We start from the raw sequence: 24457 nt of genomic DNA on the forward strand, positions 1-24457 counted from the left end.
TTGTTACATGTTGAAAAAAAAAAAAAAAAAAGATCTCGGAATAGCATGATTTCATTTTGAATGGTGGGGGCGCGGGAGACGAGTCAGTCCAGTCAGTCGTCTGAGCTTGATGAAGAGTCGGAGTCCTTCTGCGCCATGATGACATCATCCAGCAGCGCCTCTTGATCCGAGCTGTCGTAGTCGCCTTGGGAGAGGCTGTCGCCGCCCTCCATTTTGACGTCAAAGTCCGGGCTGGTGAGGAAGTGGTGGGACGTCTCCAGGTCCTCCTCGTCCATCATGTAGGCTCCGTCCGAAACCAGAGTCTCTTCTTCTACGCCGTCCAGGGTGGGGTCTTCGGGCGTGGGCTCGGGAGTGTGGCAATGGTGATGGTGGTGGTGGTGGTGATGGTGGTGGTGACGCCGCCGGTGGCTTTTCTTCGGGATCTCGGAGTGCTCCGTCAGCAGGCGGTGGAAGAGGGATTCAGGCAGCAAACCCTGCGGGAAGAAGAATAAAAATAAAAACATCCGTCTAAGATGTAAAGAAGCTGACAAAAAAAACAAAAAACTGTTAAAGGTAATTTTTTTACAGCATGAAGAATAAAATATCTAGCGTACTGATTTCTGAACCGTCTCAGACCACTCGGGTGCAACGGCGATGTTAGGATTCTCTTCCAGATACTCCTTCAGATCCTGCAGCATCGGACAGAAAGCAGCTCCAACCTACAGAGAAACGTTGGAATGTCAGCTGGTTCAGCTCCGACATAAAACTTCCTGACTTTTCCAGAACTCTCAGGCCGCAGGTGTCATTTTTAAATGGAAAACACTGAAGTTCATCAGATGTTTCTATGATGAACAGGATTCACATCTAGAACCGTGGAGTTAAGGAAGAACACATGACTGAAAATAATTACACAAGAAAGGAATGATGGAAGGAAAGAAACAATAAAAAAGAAAGAAAGATAAAGACAAAACAGACAGGGAGACAAAAGACAAAAAAGAGAAACAGCCAAAAAAGAATTTCATAAAGACAAAAAGAGAAATACAAGAACAAGAAATAACTAGACAAAAAGAAACTGAAAGAAAATGACAGAAATAAAAAAAGAGAGAAAAGAAAGAGGATAAAAAGGAACGAAAATGACACAATGGAAGAGAAAACGAAAGATGAGAAGAAAAAGAAAGAAAAAAGTGGAAAGTCAAAGGAAAAGACAAAAAACAAGACAAAGGAAGAAAAAGACAAAATGACAGACAAGAAAATATAAACGATAAAAAAATAAGAGAAAAAGACTGTTAAAAGAAAGAGAAAGAATGAAACAAAGAGACGCAAAGAAAAATGACAGAATGAAGGAAGAAGGGGTCAAAGGGACAAACGGGAACATAGAGGGAAGAAGAAAACGGCGTCACCTTCTTTCCCGTCAGCATGTTGATGACCTTGACCTTCTCTGTGCCTGTAAGGGGTTTATTCGCTCGCCTCCTCCTCTTCCTCTTGCTCCTGTTCACCAGCAGCTGGTTCACAAAACACAAACCTGAATTATCGCCCTGGAAGTGTTGAAATTCATGCCCGAAGCCCGGGTTGCCACACAAAACAACACTTTTTTGATTCTTGATGCCAGGACTTCACCTCCAGCATGTCTCCTTCCACCTCATAATCTGGATTCTCTTTCAGCCACGTGGGGGGGTCCCTCCGTCGAGGAGCACGCTCCAGCGGGTCATGGAGGCCGTCTAGCTCTGATAGCTGAAAGAGATCATTCAGGTCGGTCAGTTTGGTGTTTGCTTTAAGGACACTCAGTTAAAATATAAGTTGGAGTGTTTTCACAGCTCATAGTCCGGTAGACTCGACTATTGCAAAATCTGTTACATTTTCAGCTGCTGCGGTTTTACCTTCACACCGCACTGAGCCAAACAAACCAAACCCTTTGAAAAACCTGTTCCCCTGCTCGCCTGGGGGGGGCGCTGCACCAAGAACCACTGAAGGAAACAACATGAAAATCTCAGAAGAAGACATGAACGCAACTTGCTTCTTCACGAAATGTTAAAAAAATAAATAAATAATAGAGCAGTGGTTGTAAGACTTCTCATTTATCTTTGAAGGAAGACCACAAGCGATAGACGCATGTTTGTTTTGGTTGTATTTTTACCCAGAATGCCCTATGCTATCATAAACTTCCTGCTCCATTTGCATTCAAACCACACCACAGTTCACTTCCCTAATACTGAGACCTGGGCTTTTAGGTGGACCAGAGTTCGTTTTCTTGGTACACATCAGAGTTCGATTCACACCTCTACAAACGGACCGGACTTTCTATACAAACTTACTGGATCTCGATTAAAATGGACTAAACAAAATGACTGAATATAAAGAGCTTGTAACACCGTACTGTTAAAAACAAAAAACAAAACGGACCAACAGAACAGGAGAATAAACCATGAAGTCATACCTCTTGGTCTTTGCGTTTCTTGCGCCCGCTGCTCTCTCCCCCTGACCCGTTGGGCAGCAGAGCCTGCTTGGAGAACGTCAGCTTCAGACCCTCCTCCTGAAAGGACGACAGAGAGGCGTCAAAGTTACAGATCCAAATCGCTACCCACCATAAGGAAAGCAGCGGATGTCCAACACCAGGCTGGTCTTCCCGTATCATGTCACCTTGAGGAGTTTCACAGTGAACTCTCCGTCCTCTCCCTCCGCCCCGATGCCGATCGGTGCGCTGCTGGGTTTCCGGATGACCCGGGTGTACGCCATGTCCTCGCCCACCAGCTCGGAGCTCGGGTTGAGCTGGGCTTCGGGGATGTAGCGCCGCCCCGAGGGCCACTGACCCGACAGCACCAGGTGACACAAGTTGTCCAGGCGGTTGATCAGCACGCGGTCCTGAAACAGGAAACAGAACGTGTGGCGTTAGTCTGAAGAAGCTATTGGTAGACTTTTGATCCGCTGTAGACAAATAGTTTTTCTTTTTTAGGTACCTTAGGCCAGTCGACTCTGATCGGCTCAGGTGGAAGTATGCTATCTTGAGTTGGAATCATGGAGAGTAAACTGTTTTCTTCATCCACGTCTCCCACCTTCATGCCGCCTAAAAAGTGAGAACAGTGCGAATGTGAAGTCTTTGGTTCTACTTCCGGGTGTTTTCATTTTATCCCATCTATGGACTCACCTCCTTCTACTTCCTCGTCACTGTCTCCGCTGTCGTCGCTGCTACCGGAGCGCTCCGAGGACGACGAGCCCGAGTCAGAGTCTGAATCCGAATCGGACCCTCCTTCGCCTTTCCTTCCGGTTTTTTCCGTTCTTTCCCTGCTGCTTTTGAAGCTCCAGTCCGGACCTTGCGCTTTGCCGCCATGGTGACCCAAGGGCGTGCTCTGCAGGTCGCTGCCGATTCTCCCCCCAAACAGTCGGGCGCTCTCGTCAGCACCTTCCCCCTTCGCTCCGGCTAAGTCCATCTCAGACTTGGACTGGCTGAGCGTCATGATGGGCAGAGGCGGTGGAGGAGGAGGGGGAGGTGGAAGCGGCGGCAGAGCCTGCTGGTTCTGGATGAACTCGTCGCGAGCGGAGCTGAAGGTGAACTGTGGGTCTGAGAAGATGGAGAGCTCGGTGCGGCTGACCCCGTGGAGCGAGGCGCCGAGCATCAGCTGCCGGTCGTGGTCCGGCAGGCTCCACCAGGCGGGCAGCTCGGCGCTGCGCGGCGCCAGAAGAAGGCGCTCCTCCAGGGAGGGGTGGGGCAGGACGCGCTCGCGGAGGCGCCGCAGGAGGCTGATGCGGTACAGCGTGCGGGAGGCTCGCTCCTCTGTGATGGGAGCCACAGTCTGAGTCACCTCTGACGGATCTGCGGACAAAAACAGGTATTCTGTTATTGCAGGACAAACTTTACGTTGTAGTGCAAACTAGAGATCCACCAATCAGAAGACCCATTTTCCCTTGTAATTATCAAACAGCAATAATAGATTTTTTTTTTATTCCTTAGATGCCTTCAACTTTGAGCGCGTCGACTTCAGCACTGTTTAGTCCGCCTTAACAAACTCTAGTTTACTTGCGTGGATCGTTCGGTTGATTTGGGGGAACGCAAAAAAAAAACCTCTGGTCCACTTCAGTTGAAGTGAACTCTGGTGCGGTTTGAATACAAGTGGACCAGAGACCGCTCCAAAAGCAGGAAGTGAACTATAGCGCAGTGCATTCTGGGTAAATGGAATCAAAACAAATGCACAAGTCCAGCGTTAGTGGGAGAAATTGATAGTGATCTTTTACCAGAACAAAAGTAAAACCTTACGACTGCTAAAATCTGACGCCATTTTTGTTTACATTTGAAGTAGAAGGAAGCTCTGCTTTGTGTCTTCTCCAGAGGATTTTGTTTCGTTTCATTCAGTAGTCCTTGGTGAAGGGGCTGAACAGGAGGTTCAAAGAGTTTGGATCGTTTGACACAGTGTGAAAATGAACCGCACCAGCTGGAATTGCAACTAATGTTGCATTGGTCCCCAGTCAAACTGGGTTTACCGCACCATCAGATATAAAGAAGCTCTATTTTAGAGTGACGACACTCTAAAATAGATCTAACATTTTGGATCTATAAAATGCCATCATTTTAAGTAGATAAAAATCAGATAAATGATAAATTAATTTTTGTTAGAACAGAATTAAGCCAAGTTGGTGAATCTCGAATGAAAAATAACATTCAGACTGTAAAGGGATGAAATAGAAATCTCAAAATAAACAGCAGCTACCTTCACCACGGCCTTGGGGGAGGTGGCACACCCTCCGGCACATCGCGACAAATGAACGGAAGTATCGGCTGAGGCTCTCGTCGGTTTTTTTATCCAGACGGGCAAAAGTTCGGAAACGGGTCCACTCGAACTCCGCATCCCCCTCCTCCGAGACACCCGGCTCCTTCTTGATCTTCTCCACTCCAAACGTGGAGACCACGCGGTAGAAGTCGCTCTCTTCTCTCCGCGTCCACCTGCACAGAAAGCGTGAATAAAAAACACTCTAAACTAAACCGTTCGTTCCAGAATGAAAACAGAATTGTTAAAGAAATGAATTGATGTGGCAACTCAAACAAATAATCATGGTTTACCGTTGCTGTCGCTCCTGCCGTGCGATTTCCTTCAGTTTGCTGGCCTGTTCGCAGCGCCTGCGCCGGCGGTCCCCTTTGGCCTCGGCTTCCATCTTCAGCTGCTCCTGTCTGTAGCTGCGTTGGTACGCCGTGATCAGCCGCCTCAGCCGCGCCGTCAGCGAAGAGCTCGAGGGCCACTCGCACACGCCGCTCTGGACGGCTGCGCTTTCCGTGACCATCGGCACCGACTTGTCCTCCACTGAGATCTCGTCATCCACGTTCATAGAGTCAGGCTGCAAGGAAACGTCGAGCGAAGACTGATGAGTGAACCGCTGAGCTCCAAAGCTTCCTGCTCTAGAACGGTGCTACAAAACTCCAAAGTTGTTGCTGCGATCGGTACCTCATCAAAAAGATCTTTGGAGAGTCTAGATGCTGGCTTGAACTCTGGATCCTCTGAGAACTTGTCAAAGTCGCCACTGAGCGTAACAAACGCGACACGGTCAAGCAAAGAGAGAGAAAAAGGTGTTCAGAAAAAGAGTAACAGTTTATGAAATACAAAACTCCAAACAAACCACACTCTAAAGATTGCTAGATAAAAGAATAAACTAAAAATTAAATGGGTTGACGAATGATTTGCTGGTTGTTGGATTATTTTTATGCAATCTTAATTTAAAGACCTGTACACCAATTATAGCAGCTTAAATATCTGCTTTCTTTCTTTATTGTGACAAAGAATCAAAGAAATTTTGGAAAACAAACATTTATTCGAACCTGCAATTCAAATTAAAATCCCTATTTTCCGACAAACTGCAAATCATCCGGTAAATGCTGTGAACTACAGCTAACGTCAAGGCGATGACACCAGGCAGAGCATTTAAGGACCAGTGTAACAATATCTTCTACTGCTTTTTATTGTGGGAAAGATTTCAGAAAAATACAATTTTGTTGGGGCAAGATAACTGTGAATATATGAAACAAATAGTTAAATCAGCTAATATCTACCACAATCCAAGCAGTTCTTCCCAACATGAGCACTGATGTTATGATAAAAAAACACAACTTACTCGTCTCCAAGCTCGGCGTCTCCAGTGTGCTGCTCAGCATCGATGGCCTTGTCGTCTGGCCGACCGACTCTCTCCACGAAGCAGAGGCAGGGATCGGCCCGCATGGTAGTGTACATCTCATAACCTGGAAACGGGGATAAAAACCAAGGCTGTTCAACTGGAAAAAACAAAAAAATATTGAATAGAATGCAAGTTCCTCAAATGTGAAAAGTGGAGCAGCTCATCAGAACACCAAGGCACAAACTAAACCGTCCTCAGGGTATCTGCAGGTTTCATCAAGACAAATTGAAGAGTTTTTAACGCCACCTTGAATGATAAAGCCAAAAATACCTATAAATCTAGAGGATGGTTGGCAGAACTTGCTGCATTACAATCAAGACTAGCATAAACTGTGAACCTGGCTTCATGCTTCCAACACTACATATAGTTACAGCCAAACTTTTGCTCAACAGGAAGATCCCATGAGAAAAAAACCTGAATTACTTGGCTCTTTCTTTCTTTTTTAAAAGAATTTAACACAATCTAAGGCATTCATTTCAGACACAAATTTAAGACTTTTTAAGGACGCGCAGACACCCTGAACCTGGACGTGAAAAGCAGAACAGCTTTAGCTGGACCTACCATGTTTGAAGACGCCAGCGAGCAGCGAGCGGTCGGCGTCAGAGTCCCACCAAGCTGCAGGCACCTCCTGCTGCTCCATCTCTGGCATCCAGATGTCGACATCCCTGAAAAACCATCCAACTTGCTTCATAAGCTGGATCTCAGTGAACTCTGGTGATGAAATTTGCTTGCACTTCACTACATTTGTTACCTAATGTCAGCCCCCTTCAGGACAGACTCTGCATGTTCACCTATGACCTCCTGCTTCAGGTAGTAGAGCATACGGACCCTGAGCAGCACTCTGAGAAAGGAGAGGGGAGGAGTTAATGTTCAACCAGGAAAATTTGCATAGGCAGAGCTTTGATGTATTTATATCCCTCGACTTATCTGTTGTCACTGCACAACCACAAATGTTATGGGACTTTACTGGGATTTAATTTAAAGAGCAAACACAAAATGGTGCATATCTATAAAACGTAGAACTGGGCAATAAACGATAAAATTTCTGATTTTTTTTAACACCAAATTCTGTAAGACGGTAGTTCTTCAGTGTGTTAACGTCACTCTGGAAACACAAGAAATGCATTGTTGAATAAAACAACAAAAAACTGATTTTCCAAAAATTAAATTCTCAAATACCGAGAATTTGATTAATCTATAAAACTGATTATTTGCACAACTGCTCACTGAGCTTGTGTTAATCTGCCACATAAATAGCTTGTGGGTGTAATGTCATCCGAATGTGATTAAGTTCAAGGGGTGAGAAAACTTTTGCGAGCCACTGTAACGTGAATTTAGTTCTGGAAAAGTTTCACCAACTTGTTGCACTGGTGCTTCAGGTGTTTGCGGTAGCTGTCATCGAGCAGCAGGGTGTCAGGGTTGTACTTGCGGATCCACTCCACCTTCTGAACGTCGAACGTGCTCTGAGCCTTGACCCTCTTACCTTTCCTGCCTCTTGGAACGGGGATGGAAAGGCCTAAAGCAGGAAAATTAAATGTAAGTAGGAATATTTTGTGTGGGGGAGAAATGTTATTTACATTTATTTTTACATATTGATAAACGTGCAGCTTCCTACCAGAGTGGTTTAGTAGTGTTTGGGGTTCCCTGCCGTTCTCCGGTGGCGTTATGAGCTCCCAGATGAAACTCTTTATGTTCTCGTCGCCACGATAGTGCATTAGACAAAACACCAGGATGACACGGCAGATGGTTTCTACGTCACGTTCACTCAGACGTCGTTTACATCTGGCGTGGGCCAAGATGTCCCTCCAGCGGCCCCATCTGAACCGGTCGAAAAGGTTGTAAAAAAAAAAAAAAGACAATGTGAAAACACAAACAAAGCTTGATAAAGTCATGGTGCGCCTCAAATATTTTCATACCCATAGACAAGGAGGTGTTTCTCCACCCGGAAACAGTCGGTACGGCCGTAACCTCCCCCGCTGTGGCGGTCGGAGCGGCGGGAAGATCTGGAGTGTCTTGAATTGGCAGGCGGATACTCGTCATCGCTGTCCAAATCAGACAGGTCTCCTCCTTCGCCTCGCAAACTGGAGAACTGGCGCGTCTGCTTCCGGATCCTGGGAGTGTCGATCACAAGCGTGTTCTGTGCAAGAAACGACAAACTTAGTTAGCTATTCCATGCAATACAAAGTCAATACATTTATTAGCCCTATTCAAACAAATGCAGGCCGAGATTTGAGTCCAGGAACAGGGAGGGCTTCTGCAGGTTTGACCAATTCAGATTTAAGACTTTTTAAGACTACTGTAAATGGAATTTAAGACCTGCATCACGACAGAAATGTACAAATTTCATCTAGTCAACTGGCAATACATTTTCATTAAGCCATAACAGATGGGAAAAAAAAGCTAGCTAGTTAGCAAGGGTATGTTAGCAGTGAGTTATCGGCAGCCTCAACCATCATGAGTAGCAGAATGCAATGAAGATGAGTGCGACTCAAACTTTTGCCTGACAGAAAATACATTAATTTACGAGATTGTCCTGTAAAGAAAAAAATTTAACACATGCGATTAATATATTAAAGGCCAACTTAATTTTTAAAATGAATTCAAGACATTTTATGCCCTTCATTTTGGACACATTAATTTAAGGCTTTTTAAGACACCCTGCAGGAACAACACTGCTAACCACTGAACCAACGTGTCATTTATATTTCTATCCTGAAATATAAATGATTAATGTCCAATTACAACATGCAGCCAGAAAAACATTCTGAATGATTTTCCTAGATCTTCTTCTATGTTCTAAAAAATGTTTGAACACAGATTAAAGTTTTACAAAACCTACACATTTAAATCTGTAAAAACTTGACCAGAGCATGTCTGCTGCGTTTACCTTCTGATTGATGGAATCCATGTCGATGTCGGCTTTCTTGGCCCACTTCTGCCAGAACTCGGGGTCGTCCAGGGCGATGTCGGTGCGGTTCTCGGATGCGACGAAGCTGGCTTTGGAGAACGTAGAACCTTTGCCTTCGCTCTCGATAGTAATTGTGGTGGCTCGCCGCTGAAGGATCTGGTCGATGTCTTCCTCGCAGAACCGACTGCCTTCGTCGTTTTCATCCATGATGGCGGCGTAAGCTCCTTTCCTCAAAAGGTCTTCGATTTCCTTCTTGGAGAACTGCTGGAGCTGTCGTACGAGACGTAAAGCCATTTATACAACTGATACAAACGGGACGAGAGATTTTTTTTCTGCTCGAACTCGGGTGCTACGGGTTTCTCCTTACCCCGTTGACGTTGCTGTCCTTGTTGCCACTCATGCTTTGTAGAACGGCACGGTCCAGACCGAGTTTCAGACTCGCCTTGTCCAGCATTTCCCTCTCGTAGGAGTTCCTGGTGATGAGGCGGTAGACCTTGACAGCCTTCGACTGGCCGATACGATGGCATCTTGCTTGGGCCTGGACAGAAGAGACGCAGAACGTTTGCCGCCACAACTCGGAGCGGTTATGACCGCAAAATACAAAACACGACCGTGACAGGACGTCGCACCTGCAGGTCGTTTTGAGGGTTCCAGTCAGAGTCAAATATGACACAGGTGTCGGCAGCGGTCAGGTTAATACCCAGACCGCCAGCACGGGTACAAAGGAGGAAGACGAAGCGATCCGAATCCGGCTTGCTGAACCGATCGATGGCTGCCTGTCGCAGGTTCCCACGAACCCTTCCATCAATTCTCTCGTAAAGGTATCTGCGTAAGGGAGGGAACTGGATGAAACTTGGACACAAATGGCTGATGCAAACAATTTGACTGTTTTTTGAAATAAGAAAATAAACACTTTATTGCCTAAAATTCAACACCACAGCATTCCTTCAGTGTATGCTTGATCAGTGTTTTGATACAATGATGTTTCTAATATCGATATTTGAAAAGCTTAGTGCTTTCTGCTTGATTTAGTCTTAGTATAATGTAGTAAAATTTGATTAATAAGGTAATTTTTTTACAGAGTTTAAACCAGGTTTAGTTAAAACTCTGCCTCATATTTATGGAATAAATGTTTTTTATGTGTATACCTTTAAGGCAAAAATGTATGTGTTTTTTGTATAGTTTTGACATACTGCAGTGAGTATGTTGTTCTTTCATCAAGTGATCTTTTTTAGTCTTCAATCCAATCAACAATTAATCTACTACCTCATTAGTTTTCAATTATCTCAATCAATCTATAATCTATTGACCACTTTTTGTGCAACTGTGGGTGATTGGATAGCAAAAGGTGCTTTTTTACAGAATCTGAACCCAGTAAAATTCTGGTTCTGGACAGAACATATTTAAAGACAAAGGATATTTTTACATCTTAGATGCAAATTGTATTATATTTTTGTACAGCTTTGACATAATCACAGCTCTCAGTGTGTTATTCTTGAAAGAAATGCTTTTTTTGTCTGTATACTGCAGTTAACACTATTAATTGATTACTAAATTAGTTGACAATCATCTCAATAATCAATTGATCATGATGAATCAGATTGTTTCAGTCCTAATTGAATCTGTTTAAAAAGCATGAAATATCCACACAAAAAAAAAACCTATTGATGGCTACAAAACACATGCTCTACCCGAGTATGTGTTATTTTTGATACTGTGTGGTTTAGTGAAATTTTCAACACAATATTAGCAAGTTGAACAAAACAAGCATACCTCTTGTTGATGAGGTAGTCCTCCAGAATGTCTAAGCAGCGCACCATCTGGGAGAAGATGAGCACTTTGTGGCCGCCGGCCTTCAGCCGAGGCAGCAGTTTATCAAGTAGCACCAGTTTGCCGGCGGACCGAATTAGGGCCTGCAAATGAAAGTCGGGGGCCAGGGGGTCGTACTTCCCCCGCAACTCCACCACGATCTTCTCTTCGGCACCTGAACAGGACCCCAGGTCTCAGTTAAAAAAATAAAACGTAGTCGACACTAAAAGAAACGGAGCGCGCTAAAGATGATGGCGCAGTACCGTTAATGAGGTAGGGGTGGTTGCAGCACTTTCGGAGCTCCATCATCGTGTTGAGCAGGTTGGGGACGTTGCTGTTGCTGTTGGCTCCTAAACTCAGGAAGCTGAAGTTCCTCTCCAGAATGGCCCGGTAGTACTTCTTCTGGATATCAGTCAACTCAACCTGGGAGGAAACGGGGTTTTAATTTCCCCAGTTATCTTTCACAAAAGCAACCACCTCGACATTCTTTGGATTGGCTCTGATGCTCTGCTTGTGTGGTTCGGGTCAATTCATAGACTCCTAAAAGTTTGTGATATTGTTTTATAATCCAACACTTCTTAGCTGTACTGGGTTTTATATGATTTTATATTAATAAAGACGTCTGCCCCCCTTCGCTTTCACATTTTTATTTGTAAATATTTTCTAAAACTATGAATCATTTTGCTTCTGTTATGTAATCAGGCTTTACTTTAAGTTTGTCATTTAAAATTTCAATCAAAAACACAAATGGACACTATTTGTCCATTTGTCCTTTTTTCATCACACAGTCAGTGATGAAAAAAACTAAAACAGAACTTAAACTGGATAAAACAAAAGGACTATTAGAAGAATAGCTCCCAAACAAAGTGTTTTTATTTCATTTTACTTTATAAAGTGTTGGATGCGAATTGTTCATGTAACTTCTCTATGTAAGTGAATGTGGAAAATGTCAAAATAACAAATCCTAATCAAATTTATTAAAATTTGTAGTTATAAAATTGTGAAAAGGTTCTGGGTGTCGACTTAATTTTGAAAGGCACTGTAATTTAATTTATAGTGCACAGAAATTCATCTGACATTATGCAATTAAAACTTAATTTAAAAGTTTTAAAAAATAGTTTGATGGACAATTGTAATAAAAAAAGACAAGCTGACCTCAATAATGGTCTCCTGCTTGGGTGCCAAGTTCTTCTCCACGTCTTCTTTGAGTCTCCGCAACATCATAGGTTTTAAAATGGACTGCAGTTTCTGAACCTATTAAAAAGACAGTTTTGCAAAATTGCAATCAGCTCCATGTGGAGCTGCAGACAAAGTGGCAATGAATTGCCAGATTTATGCGTTTCCCACCTGCTCCTCAGTTTTGAGGTCTCCGAACTCTCGGAGGAATTCGATCTCAGACGGGAACTGAGCTGGCTCCAGGAAGTGGAGGAGGCTGAAAAGCTCCTCCACGGTGTTCTGAAGAGGCGTGCCGGTCAACAGCACCTTATGTTCCTGAGGGAATCCATCAAAACGTTAAGCTGAAGGAAGAAGAAAAAAAAAAAAAGAATTGCATATTTCATCGTCTTGATTCCTTGATTCTCACCAGGTCGAGCATCTTCAAGCTGTCCAAAAGTTTGCAGTTTCGGTTTTTCAGCCGGTGAGCCTCATCGATGATGACGCAGCGCCATGAGATCTCCCTCAGCTCCGGGCAGTCCGACAGAACCATCTCGAAGGTCGTGATGAGGGCGTCAAACTTGTACGCGCCTGGGATTAAATGTCCCTGGAAACAGAAACGGAGTTTTGGTTTGATTAAGGATGAGCCACAGTCATGCTGAGAGCCGAGTGGTATGGCTTAAAAATAAAATTCAGTTTTTCTGATTTTAATTGCTTTTCTTATTTGCTTTCTTTTCTAAAAAAGAAATTGCGGAAAACATTTTCAAAAAGTGGAATCCCTTCTGCGAGTGGTGGGATGGAGAACTAGGGCCAGGCTACAAGAATGTTGGTTTAATTCCCCAGGTAAAATTCGGTCATTTATCCTAATAAAGTCGTAATATTAGGATAAATGACCGAATTTTACCTGAAAAAAAGTTTTAATGAGAAAAAAAGTTTTTAGTTATCAGAATCTGATGACTCAGTTCGTGAAGTCTTGTCTTCAAATTGACTTGTCTGCACGATCGTTTCAAAAATATTTAAGTGTTTCATTATACAACTAAGTATAAGTCATAACATTTCCCATTTCTTTGGTATTTTTTACTTCTTATAAAATTACAACTTTTTCTGGTAATATTGTGATAATTCTCATAACTAAAAAAATAAACAGGAGCTGCAGAACAAGCTCGTCAAACAAAATGGCGGCTCTGGGTGCACTGATGTCACTCTGAACTATGGAAACCCAAGTAGTCCAAATCAGTGACAAAATAAATCCAGATTTTCTCAAAATCAATTCAATTGATCAATAAAATCTAATTATCGCCCAGCTCCTCTGTAATCAGTTATTGTGCGTTTTTCACCTTGTTGTCTTTGCAGTACATCTCATACTGCTGGATCATCTGCCGGCTGGCGAGGCTCCCGTGGTACACAATGGCGTTCATGTCGGTCCAGGTGGAGAACTCCCTCTCCCAGTTGGTGATGGTGGAGAGCGGAGCGATGACCAGGAAGGGGCCTTGAACTCCGGCGGCGTACACCTCGGACAGCAGCGTGATGGACTGGATGGTCTTCCCCAGGCCCATCTCGTCTGCCAGGATGCAGTTCTGCCTGAAAGACGCCGGACAACAGGGGAGTGTGAATAAAAGATGGAGGACTGGAGCGAAACGCCAGTAAAGATGGCAGCGACTAACACATGAATGCGTTTTGATGGTTACCTGTTGTACCAGTTGAAGAGAAGCCAGTTGACTCCTTCCAGCTGATACTCTCTGAGTGTGTTGCCGTTCTTGTACTCACGGGTTTCCTCTAACTTTTTCCATGAGCTGGCAGGAGGCCGCGCCTGAGGAGAGAGTAAGGAACAAGTCGATCAGCTGTCCACAATTATTACAAGAGAGGTGGTTGACTGACCGAACCGCCCGCGATGTAAAGTCTGCACAGTTGGTGACAGCAGATCCACGATTGCCAACTTAGAGACTTTTAAGGCAAAAACAAAAAAACTAAACAAAAAAATTCATATCGGCTGAATCAAAGTGGGAAAGCCAGGTTTTTTAAAATATCAGTGATTGCTGGAAAACTGCAATCGCTGGTGCACTCTTTGTGATAGAGCAAAAATAATGTTAATAGTTTTTTATAGCATAGTTTTTCTAAAATTGTTACATTTCTTTTACTTTTTTCCCACTGTAATAATTGAGCCTTTAAAGAAAACAATTTCTGAACACATTTAACAACTTTTTACAAAGTATAATAAATATTTAACAGTAAACAGACTGTTTAGTCAAACTACAAACCAAAGTATACAAACCCACATTGAAGCACATTTTGAGTTCGCTTAAGAAGCTTTAGAAAAAGGAGGAAAAGAAAATGGCTCCTTTTATAGACAATGACAGCAATGAACAGAACCTCTAACAGGAGCTTAAAAAGCTGAATATTAAATGTTTCACTAAACTGTCTCTTTTTAAATCTGTTTTTTATCTATTTGAAATTAAAGAGCAACACATTTAATGTCCAACAAACAGCTGCTCTTGTAATAGACAAGATTTCAACAATTGAATAGAAAAAAAATCAGGAATTATTGAACAATTTATGAATGGAGAAAAGCCTGCAGTTGATTAATAAAGTAATTTATTGAAACATTTCATCATTAACTAGAAGATTCTGAACAAAAATAGCAAATAAAATCAACAGGATTTCCTACACTGTAATCCTTTAGAGTCGCTTGTATGCATTTTCCACAACTTACAGACAACAACTCGAATTCTCCGCTTTATCATTTATCAAAATGTTCTAATCCTTCCCCAGCATAAACATTACGCTTGGTCTGGATAAGTTTAAAATATGCTTTGAACCAGAAACGACTCACCGATCTCTTCAGGCGAGGCTGTCTGTTTTGGATTTTGCCGAACTCTTCAACTTTCCCCTCGTCAACGTCTTCCTTCAGCTCCCAGGTAGCGTCTTCGTAGGGCAGAGAGCACCACTTCACCAGGTAGTAGATGACGGGCTGGAGCAAATCAGACAATATTAACTTAAACTAAGCAGAGAAGTAGAAAAGTCTTAGGTCTCATTGTGAACCAAGTGACCTGTCACCAACCTCGCCGTTGTCTTTGTCCACGCTGTGGGACACGTCGAGGATCCTGTCCACCTCCACATAGTCTGGGTTGAAAGACTCCTCGTCCTGCAGAGAACCACAAATACAGTTCAGTTCGCCGACGTCCTTCCTCCGTGGGAATGGGCGGGAGTCGGCCAGAAGGAGCTGACCTCCTGGAACAAATGCCTCATCTGAGCGTGTTTGGTCTTGAATCTCTTGATCTTTTGATGGATCCTCTTGTCTTTCTCCAGCTGCTCCAGCGTGGCCCACTCACAGTGCAGGTATGAACTGAGAACGAGACGGGGAGGTTTCACGGCGATGCTTCACACTCGTTACAGTGACTAATATGAACGAGACTTACTAGTTTTTGTATTTAACAAAGAACTCCTCAGCATTCGTATACTGGCCCGGGGAAACCTTAAAAAGAAGAAAACACATTTAGAAAAGAGTCAAATCGCAAGAGAAAGTGTTTGTGATTTAAACAAACAAAAAACCTCTTTCTTGGTTATCCTCATTGACAAGACTTTGTCTACGATGGCGGCATCTTCCTCACTTGGATTCTCCTAAAAAAAAAAGAAAAAAAGAAAAAAGAGTTTTAAACAAAATCAAATCTGAAATAGATATAAATATGTTAAAAAAACAAAAAACAAAAAACAGCCATTATTGATCCAAAACAATTTCTCGTTTCAGCAACTCACCACAAAAAACTGCATGCTGGGCTGTCCGTTGCCGTCGAGCTCCACTTCCTGTTTCAGCTGAGCTGCCGCCCCTCCGCTGATGGAGGCCACGGCGGCTGCCGTCGTGGTAACGTCCACGTCTTCCTGCTCGTCCTCGTCGTCTGTTATCTTAATATCCAAGTCCTCCGTGTACTTCTTCCTCTTCACCACACGGTTGGAGCGCCTCTTCTGGCCAGACCAGGGAATTGTTAGTTAAAAAAGAGTAATGACATGAAAAAACACAGACAAGAAATATCTATTTTTTTTAAATATGTTTTTTCACACTTTAAGTTTGGGGCTGAAAGTGAAATGTAATGCAAGAGGCACGGTTTACTAATGCCTCAGTTTAAGCTTGTTTTTTAATTTTTTAATTAAATTGAAATGTTTTATTCCTCATCTGTTTTGTCATACTTCAAATTTGAGACTGAAAGTGATGTCTGAATCGTAAAATGGGAACTTTTCCACTTTCATATATTTATTTTACTAGCTTAAGTAGCTGTGACAGAATGGGAGAGCGTTTTTATTTGATTGCTCTATTAATCATCAAAATAATCAATCAAAACTCTGAAGTGCTGAATCTTTGTGTCCAGGTATGTTTTTTTTTTTTTTTTTACCATGATCATGTCGTCCTCCAGTGCGGCAGGTGAAGGTGGGCTCAGCTCCCCATCAGAGACGTCTGAAGATGCGTTTCTCTTTCTTTTCTTTGCTCCTACCAGCGTAATAGTGCTGATGGGGTAAAGTAGAGAGAAAGGTTAAACTTAGATATGAGCTAACATGGTGAAGTCACTACACAGAGCAGAACACTTACTTTGCTTTAGCCTTGCTCTTGCTTTTGTTTCCGGCTCCAGCTATAACTGCGCCGCCGCTCACTGCAATCGTCCCTCCTGATATTTTCACCACTTTGCCCTTCTTGTCAGTCCCCACAATGATTTTGGGTATCGGTCCTCCGGATATGGGACTCTTCTTTTTGCTCCCCCCGCCGCTGCTTTTCTTTTTAGCGGTCGAGACAACAGTCAGAGTCCCTCCCATCTCCGGGGAGGTCTGCGTAGACGGAAGCTCGTCCTGATTCAGGACTCTGGGCAGGTTCTTCTCGCCGCGTGCTTTGGCCCGAGCGATGGCCTCCGCCACTATTCGATTGGCCTTCTCCTGCTTACAGAGGATCTCCACGCGTCGGACGGCCGCGGGCTCGCCGGGGGCCTTGGTGATGCGGATGGCCTGCGTTGGAGTCGTGGTCGTAGCGGGCGGGGCTGCCGTCGACGGGTTGATGACCTTCACCACGGAGACGGTGCCGCCAGAAGATGTGGCCGAACTCGTCTGAACGGAGAGAAAAACAAACAGAAGAAATTTTATTTTCTGCACGATTACGCTCTTACGCGTGCGTTTACATCCAAGTGAGCGGCTCTACCTGCGGCTGCAGCAGCATTTTGAGAGGTACGGCGACCCGCTGCCCTCCTTGGCCCTGGGAAATCTGCAGCACCTGTGGGCTGCCGGTGCCGCCAGCCCCCGATACCAACTGGTACTGTCAACGCCAGAGAGAAAGGTTAACCATAAATATAGTAGTAAGCAAAACATTTTTTTTAAAATTAAAGAAACTATTCCTACACTGGCTAGGTTTTAAAATGCAAAACTCACATCTTTTAATACTTTTAGGGCTGCAACTAACAATTATTTTAGTGATAGATTATTCTATCGCTTATTCTGACGATTAATCAAATAAAAATAAAAAATTTCCACAGTCTGCTACTTTTTCATTTAACCACCTAAACCTATTTTGTACAATGAATTATTTTATTGCATTAAAAGATTAAAGAATAATTTAATTTAATTTTATAAATATGGAAAGTAAACATTTTATTGCCTAAAATGTCATAACATAGCAACCATTTAGTCATTGATAAAGAATGGATGCTTCTACAGCTAAAAATAATTTTAACAACATATGAAAGTCTCAGTCCTTCCTGCTTGACTTAATACACAACTATCATATATAAAGCTACTATTTTTTGGATTAACCAATTAATAATTGGAGAGCAAACAGTGCCCAATACTATATAACTATATATATATATATATATATATATATATATATACATATTTATTTATTTATTTTTTTTACAGAATTTGAACTTAGTGATTCCTCTAACCACCGATGCAGAATTTGGTTTTGAATCCATTAAATATTGTACCCAGATGTGACCTGAATGTGATTCACTACAAAAACCATACAGTAAAACCACAATCCCACATCTTTTCATATGCATTAGTCATTCTGAGAAAAAGATTTGAATTAGTCAACTAAACGGCGCTCACGTAGGCGCTCGCTGCAGACGACAGCTCGGCCCCGCTGCACGTTGATGATGGGTTTTGACAAAATGCAATGTTCAATACTTGCTTCATTATTGGTTAGTGTATTACGTTTTTATGGAGAGAAGCTCTTTGAACTGCCTTGTTGCTGAAATGTGTTGTACAAAAACTTGACTTCACTCAAGCCTCTTTCAGACCTGGCAATAACACACATCCTACTAAGTCCACCAAAAACTCACATGAAAATCCACTCAGTGTGTCCCATGTGTCAGCTGAGCAACAAACAGGTCTGTTTATGTTCAATACACTTAAGCTACTGTAATATTCAGACATTAAAGCTGCAGCATGTAACTTTTATAATCAAAATTTTTAACATATTTGCTAAGACAGTTTAATATGAGACGGATAATCTGTGAAAAAAACTGAGCTCCATCTGGAGAAATGTAATCAGCAAGTGCACTAGCCTGATTGACAGGACTAAGTCCCTCCTCCTGGCTCTGATTGGTTGCTTTTGACAGTTTATTTCTGCAGTTCTGGAAGAAGGCAGCTGATCTCTATATTTGATTGTTTTTTTTCTGTTTGTTTTTTTTACATATTATTCGTCACAGCGTAGCAACAGTTTTAACAAATATGTAAAAAAAAAAAAAAACATGCTCTTTATAAGGATCACATACTGCAGCTTTAACAATCTGAGACAATATTGCTTAGATGTCATTTGAATAAGTGTTGCATAACTTTTCTTTACTGTTTTCTTTATAAAGAGGAAGTACTTTTCCATTTGACTTTGGCACTAATTACTGTATTTCTATAACAATATAAACAGAAAGTGAGCAGATGCTTTCACTTTCACATAAAGAAAATTATTCAATCACATTCGGTCATCATATTTAGGACAATATTCTTCATAATAGACATTCAGTACGCCTCTAAAAGTGGTCTGAAGAAATCTGTGATATTTAGTTTTTTCTTTTTCAGATTTCGCACTCATTAAATCAACTGTGCGCTTAAGCTAACAGTGTGCTAGCCAAGTGTGCAGTTTTATTGCTGTGAGGTTTTATATGTTCAAATCTCTTCTGTGCTGAAGCTAAAGCTTTGAAAGGTCACACATTATTTATTCTCCATTTGCCGTCTCATAAAACATCTTCTAAAACTTCACAGGTGAGCTGATAGAGTCTGGAGTTGAAATAACTCAACTCAAATGTGTCTCAGACTAATCTGAGCTGGACCACACCAGGATCAAAGTCACAGAATGAAATGAAGACGTTACAGAAAACACCAGCAGGTCCGTAAACTGGCTATATGGTTATTAGAATGTCAAGTGTGCAAAATCTGAACACTGATCTGAAGTGCTACTTCCAATCAGCTCAGCCAGGATGCATGTTAATACCAGGTCTACCCACTTCAAATCTCACCTTCACTCCTCCTTGTTGGTTGGGCTGCTGTTGTACTTGCAGCTGGATTGTGAGGACCTTGGGCTGCCCCCCGGCCTGACCTGCAGCCCGGGCCTGGGTCAGAGCCGCTAGCTGGCTTCCCTGGAGCACCAGTTTGCCGCTAGGAAGCTGACCCAGAACCAGCCTGGCAGGGGCCTGCGTTGGCTGCTGTTGACCTCCGGGTGTCACTTGCTGTGGAGCGGTAACGGCTTGACCCGCAGGGGCTGCGGAGCCGGACTGGGACGGCTGCTGGAGAACCAGGGTGATCCGCTTTGCTTCGCCACCCTAGAAACAAACAGATGAGAGGGTAGTCATTATGAGACATCTGTAGAGCGGTAAAGGGTTGTTTTTTCTGCTTTTTTTTGACATCGAAATAAGTCAGATCAGTAATCCCTCAAGATTCCTAGAGTTTTCAAATGCGGAAAAAAAATTATCTTATCCTTAACTTTGAACTAAAAACTATTTTCTAAGTAGCCTGCAACAATCAGCGGATTCTCAGATGGAAACCATTAAAAAAAATTAACAACTTTGAATGAAGAATCAGGATAATGTGGTAAAATAAAAACATTATTCATAAATGTATGTAAAAAGTACAAACTTACATCGATCAATTATTAGAATAAGGACATCTAGAACCACGCTTTTTTAAACTCAACTTTCTTGGTGTGGAGTATAAAATAAAACTTAGCCGACATTGATATGTGTGGTGCTGTTCAAATGGTGTCTGAAACATTATGCATGAAGGTCAAGCTGTATTAATTAACTGCATTATTGTCGTTCAAATGCAACATTTGTTAACCCTGGAGTCATTTTCATACTCTTGATCTAACAATGTGTTCAACTTGACCTGTTTTAGGAACTTTCCTTTCAGATTTTCTCTCCCTCTACCTCAGCCTGTAGTCTCTACTTTTACTTCACTCCTGAAAGCAGCGCAGCACACAGCAGCTTCGCAGCCAGACAAGCGGGAAGCGGCGGTGTTGGTTTTTCAACATAAGGCAAATTTTAACGTATCACGATAAACTCTGATAATCTCATTTGCTTCACATTGTTTTAAGCATTTATATTAAAAATTAATTCTGAAGGTGTGGCGGCTTTTATTTTGTCATGCACCAAGGTCAGTTCCGTGTAGAGGACACCCTGTTATTGCTCACCTGCGTCTGGCCCTGCATGGCCGGCTGGAGCTGCACCTGACCCTGGGTCTGGACCTGGGGCTGAGCTGCCTGGCCCGGAGCCTGGACCTGGATCTGGGCAGTCTGGGCCTGGGGTTGGAGCTGGATCTGGGTGGTCTGGCCCTGAGGCTGGACCTGGATCTGAGCAGTTTGAGGCTGATGTTGAACCTGGACAGTAGTCTGACCTTGAGCTATCTGTGCCTGGGCTGGAATCTGCACCTGAACGGTCTGACCTTGTGTCTGCTGAGGCATGGACGTGAGCAACACCTGCTTGACCGGCCCGTTGGCGGACTGCAGCAGGCGCTGCACCCCTGCGGCCCCCACCTTGACCTGGGTCTGTCCTGGGCTGGCCTGATTTAAGACTGTCCCTCCCTGCAGTATGGACATGCCAGGCTTGAGCGGCGTGCCAGACAACAGACGGATGACCTTTCCACCGGCCTGACCCGCGGTTCCCGATACGGCCTGGAGCACCTGGGCCTGGCCCTGGGGACCTTTGAGGATGACGATTTTCCCGCCGGCTTGCTGCGTGATGGCGGCTAACTGCTGGGGCGTGAGCTGGTGAGTTATCTGAGTCAGCTGCTGCGTGGTGGCAGTGGTCGCTGGGGAGCTGGAAACAGTCAGAGGTGAGCTCAGCAGGACGGTGCTACTGGACGCCCCGCTGGCGTTGCTGACAACAGGGATGGTAGTCTGGGCCTGCATCTGTGGCACAGTCTCAACCGGGGCGGGGGCTGAGGTCATGAAGGCCGCCGCTCCGGCCTCGACAGCCTGGGCGACAGAAACAGTCTGAACGGGCGCCGCCGGCACCGGCTGCTGGGTGGGAACGTGAACGGGGGCCGGGTCCGGGATGACCGGAGCTGCTACAGGAACGCCGAGGCTGGAGTTGATGGCGAGGTCGGGAGCGGACTCCGGCTCGCCCGTCGGGACGGCCTGCCCCAAAGCCAGCTTCAGAGCTTCCTCCACGGGGTCCGAGGAACCATGAGAGAAGGAGTCGTCCGGCAGGGAGTCCAGGTTGAACAGGGGAGTGTCCTCGAAGAGGTCCATAATGGGATCCGCCATCTTTGCCCACTCCGCACAGGGAGACGGGCAGAAAGCTTAAAAGACTCCGAGATGGAAGCGATGTGGTAGTTGTCCCGATTCTTCTCAACTTTCAGGTAGACAGCTGAGGAAAAAAAGGCAAATAGTTGAATGGCTTACCATCAACTAGAAGCTTTAACTTCTAGAAGAGTATTGCTGAAGACAAGAATCGAGCCAATATGAACACATAAACCAAAATTCACAAAAAAAATACACAAAACTATCTGATCTAATGAGCTTTAACTATAAAGAGTATTTATTGGTATTTTGATTTGTAATATAGACTTAAGCACTGTATATAAACATGAAGACAACATAAACATCCTGGTGTAGTGGAGGCTTCAAGGATCGAAAGGTTTTAAGCAATATATGGCCAAATAATAAAGTAACAACAATCTTGTAGTATATTAAATTAGTTCATATAAGTTTGAATTTACATTGAACTCTGTGCGTCATTATCTAAACCTTGCAAATTGTATGACTAAATTCATAAAACTGAAAGAACACATTGTATTTTAAGTCAAAGAAAAACAGTGTAATTATGTAGTGGAAGAAAAGGAACATAATTTTACAAGACTTAATTAAATAAATAAAAGTTTGAAAAATGGAACGTGCATTTGTATTACACCTTGTTTACTCTGATATACATAAATAAATTTGATCCAACTGCCTTCAGAAGTCGACTAAGTTGTAAAATAACTTAATTTGTGTATTATTAAAATAGATTATTGTGTTTTCTACTTTGTGACCAACTGGCAAAATGCTGTGCGATCAAAATACAACACCACACATCATCTGCATTGTGAGACATGGTGGTGGAAGAATCATGCTGCTCGAACAGAAAAGCAGTTCAGAGTTGATGAGAAGCTAAATGGAGCAAAATATAGAGCAATATTAGAAGAGAAGCTGTTGGAAATAGTAACAGAGGCTTACTATTCAAAACCATGATAAGAAATGCAATACCTTAGATTAAAGAATCCTTATATGTGAGGCATTCACACACAAGTGCACGCCACACTTTTCAGATTTTAATTTTGAAAGGATTTACAAAATAAGATTATTGTTTTCCTTGAGCTTCACAGTGATGTTCTGCCCTGTGTTGCTCTATCACAGGCTGCAACTGGACAAAGTGTGAAAAAGTTCCAGAGGAGTGGACATTTCTGAAAGGCACTGCATAAAATAATAATAATTATTATTATTACTAATCCTAAACGGTCCATAAAAGAGTGAAAACTAGTTAGGAAAGAAGATTTTTTTTATACATTCCTGGACAAAATGAGCAGAAAACCTTTGTTAGTACAATGAGGGTAGAATAAACTCCGAAAGCATAATTACGCAAATTCAGTGCTATTAAATATTTAGTGTAGTTCAAAAGAAATCTTCTGAATGGGAATAGTGTGTAGTAAAGTCAAACAAGCAGGGTACGGATGCAGGACATGTAGGATGTTTTCCTCCCTGCTCCTATCGCAGTCTCTCTCATAAACCCCGTCGGCTAGCATTAGCTTCTACAGCGACCAAAATGTGTCGATTACCAAAGCGTCTGAGACACCGGGTGCACATACAGGAGTCAAAAAGACGGTTCATAGGACGTCCGTGGTTCTTGGGTCCCTTCTCTGTCATTTACTAGTAACCATTCAGTCTACCGGACTCCTTCAATCTCATCAACAAACCGGACCAAACCAAAGCAACGTGCCACAATAACCACTGCCCGACAACGTTCAGACACAGGTTAGGCCGCAATGCTGTTTCGGTTGGTCTGCGTCTAAATTTTCGGCAAAAATACCGTGAAATAACCATCCCAACCACCCCCTCGACTCTCACAGTAATAAATTCGGGGTGCTAAATTTACCTTTGCATCGACACACATGGCTTTCTCCGTCTCACAACACTGTACGATTACAGGAAACGGCCAGGGAAGAGCAGGAACTAACTTCTTGCTAGAGAGAACGCAGAAAGCGAGCCCACTCTGCAGTTGCTAAACGGTGATTGGTCGGGTTTCTCCCGGCCGGCGGAATGTGGCGATTTCATTGGCTCAGCTTACCATCAGTCATTTTTACTCTCCCCCAGCATGGGCGGGATGAGACCCCGTAGTTCGGTTGAGAGAACAATAAATGCGGCCTAGTAGGGATCATTTGACTCGGTGATCTTCATCACTGCAGTTTTACAGCTGAAGATGCCGTCAGTTAAAGCCAGTCGCTTTTAGAGTTGACCTGAGAAAACCAAATGTAATTTGATGTGTTTCAAATGACCACTCACCCTTCAGACGTGTTTGTGTTTGACGGTATAATTTTTTTTAGCATTTTATTGCATTTGCCATAGCTCAGGTTATCAGCCTCCATCATTTGAATGCAGACTTCCTGAGGTGTTGCTGTTGACTTTTTTTTAGATCCGTAAACGCAGACCACATGATTACCCATTGCATCGTGTTCTGGTTATTATTATTATATCAAATATATACAAGCTTTCCATATTGTATCAAAATGATGTTCGCGCGTCTAGCAGAAATTCCAGTATCCAAGACGGGACTTTAGCGCCCTCTAACGTCCTGACACTAAAACAGCCATTTGATAGAGTTTCTTGTATGAAAGGCAGGGGTCAAATTAATCTGAGAAGATAGTTATTTGTTCATTCCACCTTTAATGTAATTTATTGTTTAGATCTTTGTTTTATGAGTTTCTTTTTAATGTAATGAGATTATGTTAAGTTTA

At 43.2% G+C, this 24457-nt stretch overlaps 1 protein-coding gene across 2 annotated transcripts; it reads right to left on the reverse strand.

Annotated features, from left to right (window-relative positions):
- chd8 (chromodomain helicase DNA binding protein 8) lies at positions 1–23703 on the reverse strand. 2 transcript variants are annotated; one of them, XM_015014862.1, is made up of 39 exons: positions 23599–23703; positions 20658–21834; positions 19489–19791; positions 17178–17291; positions 16581–17086; positions 16387–16498; positions 15755–15958; positions 15551–15619; positions 15418–15473; positions 15227–15344; positions 15060–15143; positions 14832–14969; positions 13690–13811; positions 13339–13582; positions 12432–12608; positions 12197–12340; positions 12005–12103; positions 11113–11272; positions 10814–11024; positions 9670–9865; positions 9408–9578; positions 9020–9310; positions 8049–8269; positions 7748–7950; positions 7492–7648; positions 6884–6973; positions 6694–6797; positions 6073–6196; positions 5409–5484; positions 5030–5301; positions 4680–4912; positions 3122–3787; positions 2934–3040; positions 2617–2838; positions 2414–2509; positions 1597–1710; positions 1380–1481; positions 594–698; positions 1–473 (listed from the first exon to the last, which is right to left on the reverse strand). In XM_015014862.1, exons 2-39 carry the CDS (start codon positions 21729–21731, stop codon positions 93–95), a joined length of 7866 nt encoding a protein of 2621 aa, XP_014870348.1. In that variant the 5' UTR covers positions 21732–21834; positions 23599–23703; the 3' UTR covers positions 1–92. The 2 variants fall into 2 exon arrangements, with proteins under 2 accessions (XP_014870348.1, XP_014870347.1); XM_015014861.1 differs by having other exon boundaries at positions 15755–15961.
- Between the last annotated feature and the right edge of the window lie 754 nt (positions 23704–24457).

The sequence above is a fragment of the Poecilia latipinna genome, unplaced genomic scaffold (assembly GCF_001443285.1).
Source record: "Poecilia latipinna isolate Pla-1442-1.1 unplaced genomic scaffold, P_latipinna-1.0 Scaffold1855, whole genome shotgun sequence".
NCBI lineage: Eukaryota > Metazoa > Chordata > Actinopteri > Cyprinodontiformes > Poeciliidae > Poecilia > Poecilia latipinna.